The sequence below is a fragment of the Salvelinus sp. IW2-2015 genome, linkage group LG30 (genome assembly GCF_002910315.2).
Source record: "Salvelinus sp. IW2-2015 linkage group LG30, ASM291031v2, whole genome shotgun sequence".
Classification (NCBI taxonomy): domain Eukaryota; kingdom Metazoa; phylum Chordata; class Actinopteri; order Salmoniformes; family Salmonidae; genus Salvelinus; species Salvelinus sp. IW2-2015.
In genome coordinates, this window is record NC_036869.1 from 16,412,333 (window position 1) to 16,432,848 (window position 20,516).

The window sequence follows — 20,516 nt, forward strand, 5'->3', positions numbered from 1 at the left end:
AAATCTACAGAAGCACATACCTTTTAGTTTCAGAATAGGGGTTATGATGTTTGTGTGTTTTATAGTATAAATAACATTGAGACAAAGCTTCACTCATTATTTTTCTGTTCATGTTGTAATCATTTGTTTCAGTGCTGACGTTTTTGTTTGATTCTAGATGTCACACAGCACAATAGCCTGATTACCGAGCAAGCATGCACACGTTTTCCCTCTCGAGTTTGTGCAGTCAATCCATGTTGCCTTGGTTACAGGGATGGGCTCCACTGGCAATAAATACACCACACCTTAACTGACTCTCAGGTGTGGCATCTGTGTCCACGCAATTATGAGTTCAGCAAAGCCATAACGTTTACCTCTTTCACTGAAAAGTTAGTGTACTTTTACAAAGACATTGAAAAGTTTGTCGGCCCGTGAACCAAATACCATCAACAAGGTAATGTTACACATTTGTTGCTTCGTATTGTATCTACGCACATGCATTCCTGTCTCAAGTTGTCTTTACCACTTCATCGCATGAATCTAAGCAAGACAAACGTGGTGATATTGGGGCAATTTAAATGTGTTCTTACTGGTGTAAGGGTCTTACAAAAGGAATTTTACATTTCCATTATAATACAAGCTTTGAAAAATAAAGTACAAAGCGGTGAAAGACAGTGGGTGTTGATAGCCTTGCCTTAGATACAGTACTATAGTACATTTATTGCGATCCTTAAAACTGAACAATGTACGTCTCTAGGTTTTCCACTAGAGGCCAGCATAGGAAAAAATCCCTCAGTATCCAATAATTTGGCAGAACTGATCAGACATGAACTTATTGGTGTTACATTTTTTTTATATCGTCATTTCTTTTCACACTCTTTATTCTTCTCAAATTAAAATATGAAGGTACAGCAAAAGTTTATCCTCAGTTGTAATAGCTGTTTGGACTTGGTTTGCTGATACTCTGACATCAACTGTGTCCACAGCTACTATCAGGAAACTTGGCACTGTGAACCTACACAGCAACAACATGGAGCAAAGAGAGGAGGCGCAAGAAGAGGAGAAGGACATTTACATTCCCAGGTCAGCGGTTATGGTCATCAGACTGAATTGTTTGGGTTGGACTAAATTCAATACATTAGTTATATTATCAACATACTAAATATCCAAACATCTGCTTTTTTTACAATGAAACATCTATATCTAATTACAATTCCATAGAAATATAATTGTTGACCTTTCTTAACATTGTAGGTCACCTCCCAGGAATGCTCATGGCACAAATGAAGTCTTGGGGAACCCCACATTAGCTGCTGATGACAGAGTCATCAAATGGCAATGTTGTAACAGAACAGTCACTGTTATAAAGCTACATATAAATACAAATCCTAATAATTAAATGTCATGATAGCCCCGCCCAGCAGCCTGGCTCTGATGGAGCCCCGACCCAGGAAGAAGCGCCTGATGGCCCCTGCACTAAGTCTGACACTGGATCGCAGTGACTCGGCGGTGTCCGATGACTATGCCACAGCTGCCCTCATTCCCTCCCCCGATGACGACGACCTGGGACTGGACATCGACTTGGATGCCATGGAAACGCCCTCGGACAGCGAGTCCCTCCACTTTCCAGTGCACGACATGGATTTGGAGGGTGAGGACAGGGTGCAGTGGACAGGACAGACTAACAGCCTTTATCTTTGGTCTGTTTCTTCACTCTCACAGGTCCAAGATCAACCCATTAACTTATTGAACCACTTTCACTTTGATTATATTTGACATTTTTCACATTAGATAGACACAAATGTTGGACAATACATAATACAGCTATTATCTTTATATATGCTTTGTATTAGGTGATCTTGACCCCATAGATATAATATATTATATATAGTACACAACCACTCTCTGTCTATGCATTGTGTTACCTACCAGACATTATGGGAAATTGACCATTGAAACCTTATTCCCATTCACAGATGACCTGCTTCATCTGGGAGTGGCATCACGTTGCCATAAGGCCTTTGGGTCAGTACCAGAGCAGATGGGAGTGGGCTCTCTTGACCAAGACCAGGTGGACAGCCAGGGCACTAGGTGGCGCAGGTTCTGCATGGGAGACCCTCCTCAGGAGAGTCTGGTCAACATGAGTGTACTGGAGCCTTACCTTCGAGTCTTGTCCCATGGGGGTGAGTCCAGAATCCCAGCACTCACTTAACCTGTTGCACTTGCCTATCGGAGTTTTTTTCAGGCCAACGGAATTCGGCTAATGTGAGCGTTTGTTGTGAGATTAACTTGGATGACACAAAGAGCATCTTCACTTTCTTTTTTGCATCTTTATTTTTCCCTCATCCAAATGTTGTTTTCCATCCAGGTTACTATGGAGATGGGTCTAATGACATCATTGTGTTCTCTTCCTGCTATCTCCCTGAAAACACCATGGAGAACTACCAGCATGTCATGGACAACCTATTCAGGTGTGAGAGCTAATAGTAAAACACTATCTGAATTGGCCCCTCTTCAGGTCAACATAACTAACGCCAGCACCACTAAACATTGCAGGTACATTGTGGGAACGTTGGACCTGATGGTGGCGGAGAACTACGTCATTGTGTACCTGTGTGCCATGGCCCAGCGCAACAAGCTCCCCGGCATTGGCTGGCTCAGAGAGTGTTACACCACCATTGACAGAAGGTTAGTTCTGTTTACTCAAATAGGCTTAGTTTGTGATCCTATTTCAGAAAATTATATTCCACAGTGAGTAACAAAACAGTACAAAAATCATTCAACTCATCAGTCTCTCATGTCAGTCAAGTCTCCAAGTTGTAGGCCACGTTCCAAGCCGTTTACATTGCAGTCATCAACTGTGCAGTCAGAATGCTCAGGATGTGGTTAGTGGATATGTTTAACAGCTATCCAGGCATTGTGAGATCTGGCAAATGCAATGTAGTTGGCATAGAATGCAGCGTAAGTCAAGTCTCAAGTTATTTTATGCCAAGTAATTAAGTCTCAAGTAATCAAAATCGTTGAAATTTGTCTCAGTCGGTGAAAAATATGTATCAGAGTGGAAAATCAACTAAGCTGGCTATCTCAAGACTTCGAAGAAGAGCAGGATGTTTTCCGTGTCAACTGTACAGGTGAAAACTGGATGACAGTAGTGCCAAGTGTGTTGCATATTCAAGTGTGCAATTTTAGATTTTCCCGCCAAAACCCTCTCTGCTAGCAGGTTCTGTTTGTTCAGTAAGACCCAGACAGGAACAGTCCTCAGCCACCTGTTGTTCCAGATGATCTTGAAGAGGTTTAGTGCCTCCTGCAGTCGGTTGGTCTGACTGTGCTCCTGCATCACCATGTCATAGCTGCTGCTGTCCACCACAAAAAATAACATCCCACACATCAGCAAAACATTGCATCCACTTTCTGCTTTTGTACCTCTGACCTCTAATATTAGATACATTAAACCTTGAAAACATCTCACATCCTGAAGCCTTTTTACTGTTGTTTTGTATGGAATGCATCTTCTCCTCTGCACTGAGTTCCACATGTAAATATTGCATCTGATTTACTATCGTGCTTTTCCCAGATTCACCAGCTCCTAACGGTAGTTATAATTAAAATACAACCTGTGGATTAAGGCCTTGACAGTATCTGTTAAGACTACTTCTGTTTATTCGGCATGCCTAATTAGTTGATAAGTGTACATTTAATATATATATATATAAAATAAGTCTTCTTCAGTCTGAGAAATTAAGAAAATGGCAAAGTGTTACATCAGACCCCTTCCTCCCCTAAAATGGCACTCTGTGTCTGGCAACGAAGTGGGACGACAGAACGCATCCTCTGCCCCTCTCAGAAGCTTGATTCCTAGAACGTTTTCACTGTGAATCCGCAATGAAGTCATCAAGCATAATGTAGATGTAAAAGTTCAGAAATTAATCTAAATATAGGCAATGTGTTTTCAAATCGAGATTCCCACGATGTCTTACTGTGGAGACACACTGAATTTTTGCGCTATTCTCTAGAATCAATCGATTTTCACAAGTAGCCCAGAATTTTGACATTCAAAACAATGCAGTTCCGTCAAAGCGGAAGCTATATGTTCCTCTTCCCTTCCCCACAGCGAGAGTAAAGCAGGTAGAACGATAATTTAGAATGAAACTTCTGAAACAAATGTTTACGCAATTCCACTAAAATGGACGCATGCGATCATTACATAAAGCTCGTTGCTGATTCGAAAGTCTTGCTGTAGCAGCACTGCCCAAATTGTATATGTATATTCTTTATTGCCCAACCTTGTAATTTCCCCAACTTGGCATCTGGTGAAATAAATGTAGGACTCGGCTAGTGGGAACGTGTTGTTTGTGTTAGGAGTTTGTGTAGAAGCAGAATTATTGTATCGAATGTGAATGATCCAGGGTGTAGTCCTTAAAGTCCAACTTGCTCTGATATGATCTGGCTGTATGCAAATCAGGGCAAAACACTCCACCCAAAACCTATTAATTTGTAGTATTCTATGGCCCATTCAAATAAATTATATCATTATATGACATCATATTTTATTCAACTGGGCAATTTGTTGTATGAATGATATAGTTGTGTCCCTACTCAAAGGCAAGTAAGCCTAGTAGTTGATTAGTCTGGCTAACACCTAACACTCAAAGTCCTCCAGAGTCTGAAATGGCTCTTTGATGTTGTCGTCACAATGTGTCAATGATGGGGGCTGTGCTTTTACTGGTTGGCTCTACTCTGTGTCTGTCACTTTAACACCCACAGGCACAGCCACATACAGCCCCAGAGCACCGCCCCTTTCATTACATGTTTTGATTTTCAAATCCAAACAACAAGGGGTCTCAACCCCGAGGAAAAAAACTACATTTGAGAGAACCAATCAGACCAGTGTGTTCAAAGCTCTCCGTGTGCTGTGAGTCACGTGGGTTGTGTCATCCAGGTTAGTAGCCTGAACCACCATCCTGTCTGCTGCGCTCTCCTTTAGTAAAACAGAATATCAGCTACCATGTCGAGTCTCAAGTCATCGAATTTCTGACTCATCGTGATCTAACTCAAGTCTGCACCTCATTAGGTAATTATTATGTAATGACTATTTAACCATATTATCACAAAGTAATACCAGTAGGCTACTTTTATACCCCTATCAGTACTTTTAATTTTTAAAAACTACTTAAAAAAAATAAAAATTACTTAAAGCGTAAACCTGCAGTTAAACCCTCAGTAAATATTCCCAGGTAATGCCATGTACTGTATACTTAAACAAATTGTGTATGAGAGTTTGAATGTGCAGTGTAGCAACCATACTGTATGTACAGTATAGGAAGCAACCCACAGCAAGTAGCTGGCCATAAGTGTGTCACATTGGGCCTTAGCATCCAACAAGTTCACGAGAGCCTGCTTTGTCACTCCTCCTTCTTCAGCCAGAGGATGGCGTCAAAGCCAAAGTGTAGTTATGAGTTTCCTCCTGACTTCCCTCACAGCCGACCTACAGTTCTCAGGCTAGGAGGAAGTAGATTCCAGGGTCGTGTTCATTAGGCACCAAATGGAAGAAAATGGACTGAAACAGGTACGGACTACATTGACTTTTAAAACGTTTGACATTGTATGCCCTAATGAACACAACCTTGTAATGAGTGTTATTTTTTTCAGGATGGTTACAACAGTGTCCAAAGGCTTGTGTACAGTATGGCCACTAACATAATTTCTAGAAAGCTTTGATGTTCTAAACCTCGACCTGGGTCTCCTTAATCCTAATAATGTGACTAAATGTCTGGACCCAGTAAAGGTAGCAAGTGAACTACTGGAGGAAAAAAGCTGCTAAGACCATCACACTAACCTAGTATCTTGTTGAAATGAAGGTCTAAACTTGACTATTCATGTCCCTTTATATTATCTGACTATACTTAGTCACATATCAAATATGTGTCAAGATTTCTAGAGGTTGCCTATAGTTCAGACACTCATATACAGTTGAAGTCGGAAGTTTACATACACTTAGGTTGGAGTCATTAAAACTCGTTTTTCAACCACTCCACAAATTTCTTGTTAACAAACTATAGTACTGGCAAGTCGGTTAGGACATCTACTTTGTGCATGACACAACACATTTTTCCAACAATTGTTTACTGATAGATTATTTCACTTATAATTCACTGTATCACAATTCCAGTGGGTCAGAAGTTTACATACACTCAGTTGACTGTGCCGTTAAACAGCTTGGAGAATTCCAGAAAATATGTCATGGCTTTAGAAGCTTCTGATAGGCTAATTGACATAATTTGAGTCAATTGGAGGTGTACCTCTGGATGTATTTCAAGGTCTACCTTCAAACTCAGTGCCTCTTTGCTTGACATCATGGGAAAATCAAAAGAAATCAGCCAAGACCTCAGGAAAAAAATTGTAGACCTCCACAAGTCTGGTTCATCCTTGGGAGTAATTTCCAAACGCTTGAAGGTACCACGTTCATCTGTACAAACAATAGTACGCAAGTATAAACACCATGGGACCACACAGCTGTCATACCGCTCAGGAAGGAGACGCGTTCTGTCTCCTTGAGATGAATGTACTTTGGTGTGAAAGTGCAAATCAATCCCAGAACAACAGCAAAGGACCTTGTGAAGATGCTGGAGGAAACAGGTACAAAAGTATTTATATCCACAGTAAAAACGAGTCCTATATCGACATAACCTGAAAGGCCGCTCAGTAAGGTAGAAACCACTGCTCCAAAACCGCCATAAAAAAAGCCAGACTACGGTTTGCAACTGCACATGGGAACAAAGATCGTACTTTTTGGAGCAATGTCCTCTGGTCTGATGAAACGAAAATAGAACTGTTTGGCCATAATAATCATCGTTATGTTTGGAGGAAAAAGGGAGAGGCTTGCAAGCCGAAGAACACCATCCCAATCGTGAAGCACGGGGGTGGCAGCATCATGTTGTGGGGGTGCTTTGCTGCAGGAGGGACTGGTGCACTTCACCAAATAGTTGACATCATGAGGAAGGAAAATTATGTGGATATATTGAAGCAACATCTCAAGACATCAGTCAGGAAGTTAAAGCTTGGTCGCAAATGGGTCTTCCAAATGGACAATGACCCCAAGCATACTTCCAAAGTTGTGGCAAAATGGCTTAAGGACAACAAAGTCAAGGTTTTGGAGTGGCCATCCAAAGCCCTGACCTCAAGCCTATAGAAAATGTGTGGGCAGAACTGAAAAAGTATGTGCGAGCAAGTTGACCTGCAAACCTGACTCAGTTACACCAGCTCTGTCAGGAGGAATGGGCCAAAATTAACCCAAATTATTGTGGGAAGCTTGTGGAAGGCTACCCAAAACGTTTGACCCAAGTTAAACAATTTAAAGGCAATGCTACCAAATACTAATTGAGTGTATGTAAACTTCTGACCCAATGGGAATGTGATGAAAGAAATAAAAGCTGAAATAAATAATTCTCTCTAGTATTATTCTGACATTTCACATTCTTAAAATAAAGTGGTGATCCTAACTGACCTCAGACAGGGAATGTTTACTAGGATTAAATGTCATTAAATTGTGAAAAACTGAGTTTAAATGTATTTGGCTAACTTCCGACTTCAACTGTATTTGTGATATGGTTTTGGACCCAAGAGACCAGGGGTAGCGGAGTACTCAGGTTGCGGTGCAGGGTTTGAGCATAGCCTGAAGGTAGGGAAGGCCAGTTCCTCTTGCTGCTCTGTAGGCAAGTATCATTGCCTTGTAGTGGATGCGAGCTACAACTGGAAGCCAGTGGAGTGTGTGGAGGAGCGGGGTGACATAGGAGAATTTGGTAAGGTTGAACAATAGGCGGGCTGCAGCGTTCTGGATAAGTTGCAGGGGTTTAATGCACAAGCGGGGAGCCCAGCCAACAGTGAGTTGCAGTAGTCCAGACGAGAGATGACAAGTGCCTGGATTAGGACTTGCGCCACTTTCTGTGTGAGGTAGGGTCGTACTCTACGGATGTTGTAGAGCATTAACCTGCAGGCGCAAGTCACTGCTTTGATGTTTGCAAAGAACGACAGGATGTTGTCCAGGGTCACGTCAAGGTTCTTTGCACTCTGGGAGGGGGACACCGTGGAATTGTCAACCGTGTTGGAGAGGGCTTGGAGCGGGCAGGCTTTCCCCCGGTGAAAGAGCAGCTCCGTGTTGTCTAGGTTGAGCTTGAAGTGGTGGGCCGACATCGAAGCTGAGATATCTGCCAGACACGGAGAGATGTGTGTCACCACCTGGGTATCAGAATCCATATAGCAATGATAGGAGAGACCATGTGAGGATATGACGGAGCCGAGTGACTTGGTGTATACAGTAGAGAGAAGAGGAGAGGGCCTAGAAAAGAACCCTGGGGGACACCAGTAGTGAGAGTACGTGGTTCAGACACAGATCCTCTCCACCTCACCTGATAGGAGCAGCCTGCCAGGTAGAATGCAATCCTACAGACCCTGAAACGCCCAGCCCTGAGAGGAAGGAGAGGAGGATCTGATGGTTCACTGTGTCGATGGTAGCGAATAGATATAGGAGGATGAGAACAGAGGAGAGAGTCAGCTTTGCTAGTGCGGAGAGCCTCTGTGACACAAAGAAGAGCAGTCTCAGTTGAGTGACCAATCTTGAAGCCTGACGTTCTGAGAGAGATAGCGAGAGAGTTGGTAAGAGACAGCACACTCAAGTGTTTTGGAAAGAAAAGAAAGAAGAGATACCTGTCTGTAGTTTTTGATGTCAGAGGGGCCGAGCATTGGTTTCTTGTGGAGGGTAGAGCCTCAGAGGAGACGCAGCCAGTGAGTTGATTAGGGAAGTGAGGAGTGGGAGAAGGTCTCCCGGGATGGTCTGGAGAAGGGAGGAGGGGATGGGGTCGAGCGGGCAGGTTGTTGGGCGGCCGGACCTCACTAGCCGCAGGATTTAATCTGGAGAGAGAAGGGAGAAAGAGGTCAAGGTTTTCGGTAGTTCTGTGTGGGTAGGACCAGTGGATAGGCTGAGTGAATGAGCTGATGTCATCATCCTTCTTTTCAAAGTGGTTGATAAAGTTGTCCGCAGAGAGGGAGGAAGGAGGGGGTGGACGATTAAGGAGGGAGGAGAAGGTGGAAAAGAGTTTCCTAGGGTTAAAGGCAGATCTTGAAATGTAGTGATAAAAAGTGGCTTAAGCAGTGGATACAGAGGGAGAGGAGGGAGTGAAGGGATGATAGGTCCTCCGGAAGTGTCGTTTGCTCTCAGCTGCCTGTAGCAATGTTCTGTAAGCTCGCAATGAGTCACTCGATTGTGACGGCTCATGACCACCTAAGTAGGGGCTAAGTGGCTAGGATTGGAGGAGAGGGAGACCGAAAAGGAAACAAAGTTATGATCAGAGACCTGATCAGAGATCAGAGGTTGCCGTGAGATTAATAAGCAAACAGCCTCTAGTAAAGATGAGGTCAAGTGTATTTCCTGCCTTGTGAGTGGGAGGGGACTGGGAAAGGGTCAAAAGTGGCAAGGAGGGGAAAGAAAGAGTTGGAAAGAATTTATTTATTTCACCTTTATTTAACCAGGTAGGCAAGTTGAGAACAAGTTCTCATTTACAATTGCGACCTGGCCAAGATAAAGCAAAGCAGTTCGACACATACAACAACACAGAGTTACACATGGAGTAAAACAAACATACAGTCAATAATACAGTAGAAAAATAAGTCTATACACAATGTGAGCAAATTAGGTGAGATAAGGGAGGTAAAGGCAAAAAAAAGGCCATGGTGGTGAAGTAAATACAATATAGCAAGTAAAACACTGGAATGGTAGATTTGCAGTGGAAGAATGTGCAAAGTAGAGATAGAAATAATGGGGTGCAAATGAGCAAAATAAATAAATAAACACAGTAGGGGAAGAGGTAGTTGTTTTGGCAAAATTATAGATGGGCTATGTACAGGTGCAGTAATCTGTGAGCTGATGTGACAGCTGATGCTTAAAGCTAGTGAGGGAGATAAGTGTTTCCGGTTTCAGAGATTTTTGTAGATGAATCGAAGGCAGACGTCGGGAGGTTGAAGTCGCCCAATATGAAGAGCAGTGAGCCACGGTCAGGAAATGAGCTTATCAAGGTGTCAAGCTCATTGAGGAACTCTAAGGGTACCTGGTGAATGATAGATGACAACAATGTTAACTTCTTACGGCTGAGATCGGCTGAGATCCCGTTAACGGGATCGACTTGACAACAGCCAGTGAAAGTGCAGGGCGCCAAATTCAAACAACAGAAATCTCATAATTAAAATTCCTAAAATTTACAAGTATTTTACACCATTTTAAAGATAAACTTGTTGTTAATCCCACCACAGTGTCCGATTTCAAAAAGGCTTTACGACGAAAGCACACCATCTGATTATGTTAGGTCAGTACCTAGTCACAGAAAAACACAGCCATTTTTCCAGCCAAAGAGAGGAGTCACAAAAAGCAGAAATAGAGATAACATTAATCACTAACCTTTGATGATCTTCATCAGATGACACTCATAGGACTTCATGTTACACAATACATTTATGTTTTGTTCGAATAAAGTTCATATTTATATCCAAAAATCTCAGTTTACATTGGCGCGTTATGTTCAGTAATGTTTTGCCTCCAAAACATCCGGTGATTTTGCAGAGAGCCACATCAATTTACAGAAATACTCATAATACACATTGATAAAAGATATAAGTATTATACATGGAACTTTAGATAAACTTCTCCCTAATGCAACCGCTGTGTCAGATTTCAAAAAAACTTTACGGAAAAAGCACACCATGCTATAATCTGAGTACAGCGCTCAGAGACCAAAACAAGCCATACAGATATCCGCCATGTTGTGGAGTCATCAGAAGTCAGAAATAGCATTATAAATATTCACTTACCTTTGATGATCTTCATCAGAATGCACTCCCAGGAATCCCAGTTCCACAATAAATGTTTGTTTTGTTCGATAACGTCCATAATTTATGTACAAATACCTCCTTTTTGTTCTCGCGTTTAGTTCCAAAATCCAAATTGATGACGTGCAGGCCAGACGAAAAGTAAAAAATTCCATTACAGTTTGTAGAAACATGTCAAACGATGTATAGAATCAATCTGTAGGATGTTTTTAACATAAATCTTCAATAATGTTTCAACCGGAGAATTCCTTTGTCTGTAGAAATGCGATGGAACGCAGCTAACTCTCACGGGGACGCGCCTGAGTGAGCTCGTGGCACTCTGGCAGACCCATGACTCAATCAGCTCTTATTCCCTCATACTTCACAGTAGAAGCATCAAACAAGGTTCTACAGACTGTTGACATCTAGTGGAAGCCGTAGGAAGTGCAATATGACCCCATAGACACTGTATATTGGATAGGCAAACCTACAAACCTCAGATTTCCCACTTTTTCTCAGGTTTTTGCCCGCCATATGAGTTCTGTTATACTCACAGACATCATTCAAACAGTTTTAGAAACTTCAGAGTGTTTTCTATCCAAATCTACTAATAATATGCATATCTTAGCTTCTGGGACTGAGTAGCAGGCAGTTTACTCTGGGCACCTTATTCATCCAAGCTACTCAATACTGCCCCCAGCCATAAGAAGTTAAGCTCGAGAGGACAAGTGACAGTGACCACATGGAATTCAAATGAGGAGATGGAGAGGTGAGTGAAAATCTCCACTTAGGAGAAATGAGTAGCCATGTGCCACCACTGCGACGACCAGATGCTCACGGACTATGAGAGAACACATAGTCAGATGAATAGAGATCAGCTGGAGTAGCAGTGTTGTCTGGGCTGATACATGTCTCCGTCAGGGCCAAAAAGTCAAGGGACTGAAGGGCAGCATAGGCTGAGATTAACTGTGTTCTTGACCAAAGATTGGCAGTTCCAAACGCTGGCGGAGTCCAGGAATTCCACATGGGTTGTGCATGGAGGGTACCCTAAATTAGAAGGGTTGCAGTCAAGGGTTGGGGAGCGTCTAAAGCCTACACGGAGAGGAGCGAACTGGGATAGAAAACACAACGATATACTGAACAAAAAATATAAACGCAACATGCAACAATTTCAAAGATTTTACTAAGTTACAGTTCATGCAGGGAAATCAGTCAATTTAAATAAATTCATTAGGCCCTAATCTATGGATTTCACATGACAGGGCAGGGGTGCAGCCATACAGTAGGTGGGCCTTGGAGGGCATAGGCCCATCCACTTGGCAGCCAGGCCCACCCAGTGGGGAGCCAGGCACAGCCAATCAATGAGTTTTTCCCCACCAAAGACTTTATTACAGACAGAAATACTCCTCAGCACCCCACCTCAGATGATCCCGCAGGTGAAGAAGCCGGATGTAGAGGTCCTGGGCTGGCGTGGTTAAACATGGTTTACGGTTGTGAGGCCAGTTGGACATACTGCCAAATTCTCTAAAACAACATTGGAGGCAGCTTATGGGAAAGAAATTAACATTCAATTCTCTGGCAACAGCTCTGGTGGACAGTCCTGCAGTCAGCATGCCAATTGCACGCTCCATCCAAATCTGTGGCATTGTGTTGTGTAACAAAACTTCACATTTTATAGTGGCCTTTTATTGTCCCCAGCACAAGGTGCACCTGTGTAATGATAATGCTGTCTAATCAGCTTCTTGATATGCCACACCTGTCAGATGGATGAATTATCTTGGCAAAGGTTATAAATGCTCACTAACAGGGATGTAAACAAATTTGTGCAAAACATTTTAGAGAAGTAAGCTTTTTGTGCGTTTGGAACTTCTCTGAGATTTTGTGTTTCAGCTCATGAAACATGGAACCAACACTTTACATGTTGCGTTTATATTTTGGTTCTGTATAGTTGACAACGCTACAAAAGAGCAAAATGAGAATCTGAAAATAACAAAGATATTCAAGTGAGAGAGTGGTGTGGAGCCTCTCTATATTTGCTCGATTAACGCCACAGAGGAACTCGGCAGAACCGTCTTTGTTTTCGGCGACGGTACCTCTGCTGACATGACCGCCACTTACAGCGGCCCCTGAGAAAACAGGGGACACTGAAGTACTAACATCATGATGTTTTACATGGATGCCAAGTTCACAGTGTTTAAGAGCTGGTTTCCCAGACAAGATGAAGTGTTTGTGGATGAAAAAGCACTTTCAATAGTTCTACATAGAACATGCTTTTCGGTCCAGGAGTAGGTTTCACCCGTGTCTGGCAAAGCGGCCCTTAGAGTCTACAGACATGTTCCTTTGTGATGTTTTCTCTACCAATAGAGCTAGCGGTCTGCCTTTTGACACCTGACCATGTCTATCCAACTTCCCCTCTCACTTCCTGTTGTTTGGCTTGGCCCCTGTTAGTGTGAGAGGTAGACCCCTTACTCAGCAGTTTGCGCCTGTCTGGGGAGTCACACAGACTGGGCCCCAAAGAACCTCTGGTAAAGATACAGGTCTTACGGAAGGGTTTAAACCGTCAATCATGGTGATGTGAAAGGTGTGTGTGAGAGAGGTGGTGGACATCTGCAGTAGATATACTGACAGATTGAGAGAACAACTGTTACCTTTACTCTTACACTTGATTCTGTTTTTCTCGTAGGTTGAGGAAGAATCTGAAAGCTCTATACATTGTCCACCCGACCTGGTACATCAAGGCCCTGATCACCATCATCAAGCCCTTCGTCAGGTGAGGACCACCATCCCCTGAGACACCAAGTCCAGTCTGTCAGGGTTGCTGTTGTTGTTGAGTCAATGTTCCCTGTTACTCCATGAAGCAAAAAGGGACAACGATAGAACAATGGGCACTGTTAGAGCAGCCGCCCTGATCTGGTAGCTGTAAGAGTACAACTCTTGTGTATATACACTGCTCAAAAAAATAAAGGGAACACTAAAATAACACATCCTAGATCTGAATGAATGAAATATTCTTATTAAATACTTTTTTCTTTACATAGTTGAATGTGCTGACAACAAAATCACACAAGAATATCAATGGAATCAAATTTATCAACCCATGGAGGTTCTGGATTTGGAGTCACACTCAAAATTAAAGTGGAAAACCACACTACAGGCTGATCCAACTTTGATGTAATGTCCTTAAACAAGTCAAAATGAGGCTCAGTAGTGTGTGTGGCCTCCACGTGCCTGTATGACCTCCCTACAACGCCTGGGCATGCTCCTGATGAGGTAGCGGATGGTCTCCTGAGGGATCTCCTCCAGACCTGGACTAAAGCATTCGCCAACTCCTGGACAGTCTGTGGTGCAACGTGGCGTTGGTGGATGGAGCGAGACATGATGTCCCAGATGTGCTCAATTGGATTCAGGTCTGGGGAACGGGCGGGCCAGTCCATAGCATCAATGCCTTCCTCTTGCAGGAACTGCTGACACACTCCAGCCACATGAGGTCTAGCATTGTCTTGCATTAGGAGGAACCCAGGGCCAACCGCACCAGCATATGGTCTCACAAGGGGTCTGAGGATCTCATCTCGGTACTAATGGCAGTCAGCCTACCTCTGGCGAGCACATGGAGGGCTGTGCGGCCCCAAAGAAATGCCAAACGTCCTGCACGGTGTTGGGCTGTAAGCACAACCCCCACTTGTGGACGTCGGCCTCATACTACCCTCATGGAGTTGAGCAGACACATGCACATTTGTGGCCTGCTGGAGGTCATTTTGCAGGGCTTTGGCAGTGCTCCTCCTGCTCCTCCTTGCACAAAGGCGGAGGTAGCGGTCCTGCTGCTGGGTTGTTGCCCTCCTACAGCCTCCTCCACCTTCCTGATGTATGCCTGTCTCAGGTAGCGCCTCCATGCTCTGGACACTACGCTGACAGACACAGCAAACCTTCTTGCCACAGCTCGCATTGATGTGCCATCCTGGATGAGCTACACTTCCTGAGCACTTGTGTGGGTTGTAGACTCCGTCTCATGCTACCCATAGAGTGAAAGCACCGCCAGCATTCAAAAGTGACCAAAACATCAGCCAGGAAGCATAGGAACTGAGAAGTGGTCTGTGGTCACCACCTGCAGAACCACTCCTTTATTGGGGGTGTCTTGCTAATGGCCTATAATTTCCACCTGTTGTCTATCTCATTTGCACAACAGCATGTGAAATTTATTGTCAATCAGTTGTTGCTTCCTAAGTGGACAGTTTGATTTCACAGAAGTGTGATTGACTTGGAGTTACATTGTGTTGTTTAAGTGTTCCCTTTATTTTTTTGAGCAGTGTATTTGATCTAAATCATGCTGTTCACTACTGTATCTTTATTTATGACATGTTGGCTCTGTGTCCTCACATAAAACAAATGTCTTCTGGTCCCTTCATCCTCACAGCTCCAAATTCAGTCGCAAGCTTCAGTTTATCGACAGATTTCGGGAGCTGTCCCAGCACATCCCTATTGAGCGTGTGCAGATCCCCGACTGCGTCAGACAGTGAGTGACCTCATCAGACACTCTCACACATTCACAAAGAGCCATGTTAATGAACCCATAAATAGAAAAGCCCAACACCTCATATATGTATTGTGTGACCAATATCGAGTTATTCCTAATCACTCTAACTACTATTGAGCAAATAAAAGTATTTGCTTAAAAAAATATCTGCTTCACAGCGAGAAAATTTAGACCTTATATTTTGACGGTTTATGAAAATGTATGGCCTTTGTGTATGTATTTATTGTTTTTCCAATCTCTTTCCATTCACATAGGTTTGACGAGAACATGGACAGGTGACACGCTCATAATGGGGATCTGGAACACAGTGTAAGGTTAGGTACATGAAGCCAAAAACGTGGACCGAAAAAGGCTCAAATCTGGCAACCCATGACTTTGATACTGAGGATGAACCTGGCTGCCCAATATGATAGCTGTTTACCAATGAGATAACTTTAGTCCTACATCACTTGGCAGAGTATCTACTGAAGGACCACAAGTAGATGCACTGAGTGTACAAAAACTTTATGAACACCTGCTCTTTCCATGACATACTGTCCACTGACCAGGTGAAAGCTATGATCCATTATTGATGTCACTTGTTAAATACACTTGAATTAGTGTAGATGAAGGGGAAGAAACAGGTTAAAGAAGGATTTGGGCAAGACAAAATATTAAAGTGCCAGGTGCACCAGTTCATGTCAAGACCTGCAATGCTGCTGGGGTTTTCATGCTCAACTGTGTCCCGTGTGTATCAAGAATGCTCCACCACCCAAAGGACATCCTGCCAACTTGACTGTGGGAAGAATTGGAGTCAACAAGGGCCAGCATCCCGGTAGGGACGTTCGACACCTTGTAGAGTCCATGCCCCGACGAATTGAGGCTGTTCTGAGGGCAAAGTGAGGGTGTAACTCAATATTAGGATGGTGTTCTTAATGTTTTGTACACTCAGTTGTAAGTACAATGTAACAATGTGTATATACACTAATTATTACATTACTATCTACCATGTACAGTGGCGACCCGTCATTCAGGGCAAGTGGGGCAGGGCTCCACCTGCTTTGAGCCCAACATTTTGGGGGCTTTTCTGTTTTGCATGTTATTATGGCGTTAATACTTGACACATATCAGTTTGCAAACAATGTAAAGAAAATAATACAAACATGGCCTCTTTTTGTTTTCTTGAGTAAGGCAGCTCCAAAATACAGGTGTTTCAGCTTAGCTCAGTGCTTTCTGTGGTGGTGGGGCAAGCCAGCAGAAAATACGGAGCGTTGCGCCGTGATTGGCTCAGTGTTCTGTCATTCATGGGGACACTACGTCACCGCCAAGTCTAAAGGTAGAGATAGAAAATGTAAGCCTTTTGGGTGCTGCCATATAGTTACATTAGAAGTGCCCATCCAAGAAGGTTCAAGGTCATTGGCCACAGATAAAATGATGTCAAATCACGTTATATCTACAGTAGCTTTGATTGGACTGTTATCATACTTTCAAAATCTTAGCTAGCAGTCATCATCATGAATCAAGTTGACAATCTACTGGTAAATAATTTTAAATCCTTCTCATATGAAGAGAAATAATGAAGCGAAATTATAGATAAAATGTACCGGTGCTCATCGGCCATTGGACATAAACATTACACAACGAGTTGGAAATCGTAAATTCAACAATGAGTGGTTTGGAAGGAATCAGTGGCTAACTGCAAGCATTGCAAAGCAATCACTAGCCTGCTATTCAGTGGAGTGGTTATGTTGTCTAAGATTAAGGGTCTCTTTTCCTAGTTTAAAATGATAAACATTCAAAATTGGCCATGCTGTCACTGAAGCATTGTGCCGCACTCACACCAATTGTTAACTCAGAACTGCAAAATCTGACTTCAGTGAGTTAAAGACAACTGGGAACTCGGGAAAAACGAGCTATGACTGGGAAAATACGTTTTGAACTTTCATCCAACTCGGAATTGTAAATTCGGAACTCAGGCCTCTTTCTAGAGCTACGACCTGAAAATCACTGACGTCATCATGATTCAAATTTTTGTTGTTGGAGTTCCCAGTTGTCTTGAAAGCACCATAAATCCAGAGAATGCCAGACTTTAATGACAAAGTTTGATGACAAAATTTGCAGACGAAGGACCGCCACACCACCTTCCTGTTTAAGTGAGCACAGCACAGCAAGGTGAGTCCAAAAATGTCTTGTATGCTGCTGCATAATTTATGTAATATGCCAGGGAGATAGTATTACTTTCTTAGCTACAGTATACATAAATGTGTGTTGTGTAGTAAGCTGTTATTAGCCCATGTGCCTCACCCTAATAATTGTCTATTTTCACCTTTTTATTTCGCCAACTGTTCTGATTTGGTGGTGCATATATAGCCTATAAAGTGTTTTTGAGAAATGTAATCATCGATTATTGTAAGAGCTTTCATTCTGCTTATATGCCCCCTTTGTTTATCCTACAGTTCTGACTTGGTGTACAGGGAGAACACTAAGAATGGCACATGTTCTGAATTATGTTGCGCTACATTTCAAAAGTGCTGAACAAATAATTATATTGACTACGTCCATCCTAGCTTGGTCATTAATGTCTTGATCAAAATTACAGATTGCCTATTATCTGCTTGTCGTCGCCTTACGCCATAGTTTGTACATCTCAATTGTCAGTAGAAATTACATTTGTTTAAGTAAGTCAGCCATATCAGCTAAGGCAGTAAATTAGGCTGAATGAACTGTTTTTCTGCCAGACAAGGCTCCTCTGATAGCCAGGCGTAGCAGTGGTAAGGTGTTGGGACTCTGCTGTTGGGACAGCTTCATGTAGGCCCTAACAGTTTGTGGGCACCGTTTATCACTGTTATAGTGCAATTAATGTATTGTTTAGTGTTGTGAAGTGGCTTAGCTGGCATTCATCCCACTTTCTTTTTTTTGCCCCACCAAAATTGATGTGCTAAAATCACCACTGACCATGTAAATACATCAGTTTTAGGACACTGTAAAGTTGGGCCTCCTTCTCACATCTTTTTCTGTCACAAAATACATTTTATAGACTGATATCACTCCTTGTGGTCCCCTTTCTTACTGTCATCAATGTATAAAGGAGAGACCCTTTTTAAACACAGTTCTGAATCACAGATTCACTCCCAACTATTGCGTAATATTGGAAGGATTTTATACTGTAGTTTAACTACACTGGCATCAGATACAGTATGGCTCTCATTACTGTTACTGGGCAGATTGACAATGACCTCCTGCCAAAGCTCTGGCTCAGCTACAATGTAAAACCTATGACTTCACTGGCTTTAATTCCACTGGCGACATTGATCTTTCATCTCACTTTACACCAGTGAATAGTTTATCAGATCAATTGTGATCCACTCATGACGTTATTGGATTATAAAAATAAATAAAAAATGTATGCTCCAAGTCAACATTGATAAGGATGTGTGTTTAAATTGTCTTTATTGATTCCTTATTAATCTGCAATAATACAAAATTAACTGAGAAAGCGTGTATCAGACAAATCGTCTACAAAGCTGGTGTATCAGGGATGGATAGATAAGCAAGCTGTCATATGACTCATCATTGACAATTAGTTATGATGGAAGCATTGGCTGGGATGTTTCTTTTCAAATGTGATTTTCATTTCATCCTTTTCTATTTTCATTTTTGTCCTAATAGCATAACTTTCTCAAATGTTTATCTACCAAGAGAAAACAATTTGGCTCCCGAGTTTCGCAGCCGTCTAAGGCACTGCATCAGTGCTAGAGGCGTCACTACAGACCCCGGTTCAATTCCAGGCTGTATCACAACCGGCCGTGAGCGGGAGTCCCATAGGGACGTCGTCAGGGTTAGGCCGTCATTGTAAATAAGAATTTGTTCTTAACTGACTTGCCTAGTTAAAAAAAAATATATATATATATATGATGTTTGTAAATACCTCATCAAATCTATTGGAAGTACAACTACAGCACTTCTATAGATTATACTGTAACACTTTAAATACTAAGTTTACTATATTGTATTTGGCCAAAGTCTGCTGTGTTTTCCTATAAATAGGAAACTAGTCCATGTGATAGACACGTTTATGAATAAACCCGATTGTCTCGTGTTCAACATCATTCTCTCAATAGAACTCCTTATACATGGGGACTTGTTTTCCAGTACATGAGTGAATGGGTTGTTTTTAGGAGCGCTGTTGGGTACAGAGGGAGGGTGTTTGGCCTCCACCCGCTTCCTCTCCTTCCACACAGAACTTAATAAAAGGAGCACAGGGGGAGGGAGAAAGAGGGAGGGAAAGGGGGATTTGGCCCAAAGCGCAGAAGGTGAGACTGGCTGTGCGAATTCACCGGACGCACAGGAAATGGAACCTGACAGTGAAAAGGAAGTGAGGTAGCTGTGGGGAAACTCAAACAGGAACAGAGGACAGTGTATGAAGTAGTGTGAGATTGGGACGAGGCTGATGTTTACAGAGTTTTGAGTACGAAAAGTGACAGAGAATTGCCGTTTTTTTAGGGATGTCAGGCTTGACAGATCCCCATCTAGGAAAAACAAGTCCAAAGTTTGATTGATTCAGCCTTTAAAAGTGTTTTGAGTCGAGAGAATTTACTGATGTTGCCACTTTCTTTACTTAGCATGCATCAATATTGGTTTTCAAGCCCTTGATTAGAAAAACATGGAATACTGTTCTTGGTTGTATACGGCATAGATGGTTCGTTTCATATAGTATCTCCTTGGCTTGCGTTTTCAATGACCATATGTGGTATTATATCAAAACACACATTTGCAAACACACACACTTCTTTCTGTATGATAAATGTCTCTGCATGAGTCAAACGAATGTACATACATTTTGCATTATAATTTTATGATAACTTCATCCATCAATACAGCATGTTCCATTACTTGGGCTCTAAAACAGGACCTGCAGTACAGTAAGTAAGTGGCGCAGTGGCTCAGTAGTCTGATGACTACCATCAGTCATTGTGTAAGATTCATTACAGAAGTCATTATTTGGAGGCCTGATATAAAACAGCCCCATGTTACATATTAACCAACAGCTCCAACTTCTCATGCTGAAAAACATTGAAAAAGGCGCTGTTATCTTGTTCCAGGCCCGATCCTATCTGCCGGCTGCCCTTAGTGTAATCAAGAAGCACAATGGGCCATAGATTTCCTTCATTCA

General features: G+C 42.5%; 1 protein-coding gene across 1 annotated transcript; it reads left to right on the forward strand.

Annotated features, from left to right (window-relative positions):
• Positions 1–287: 287 nt before the first annotated feature.
• Positions 288–19,110, forward strand: LOC111954743 (bcl-2/adenovirus E1B 19 kDa-interacting protein 2-like protein). The gene is made up of 9 exons (XM_023974646.2): positions 288–433; positions 966–1,062; positions 1,234–1,630; positions 1,956–2,162; positions 2,348–2,450; positions 2,536–2,667; positions 13,517–13,603; positions 15,245–15,343; positions 15,619–19,110. Exons 3-9 carry the CDS (start codon positions 1,384–1,386, stop codon positions 15,641–15,643), a joined length of 900 nt encoding a protein of 299 aa, XP_023830414.1. The 5' UTR covers positions 288–433; positions 966–1,062; positions 1,234–1,383; the 3' UTR covers positions 15,644–19,110.
• Positions 19,111–20,516: the final 1,406 nt, after the last annotated feature.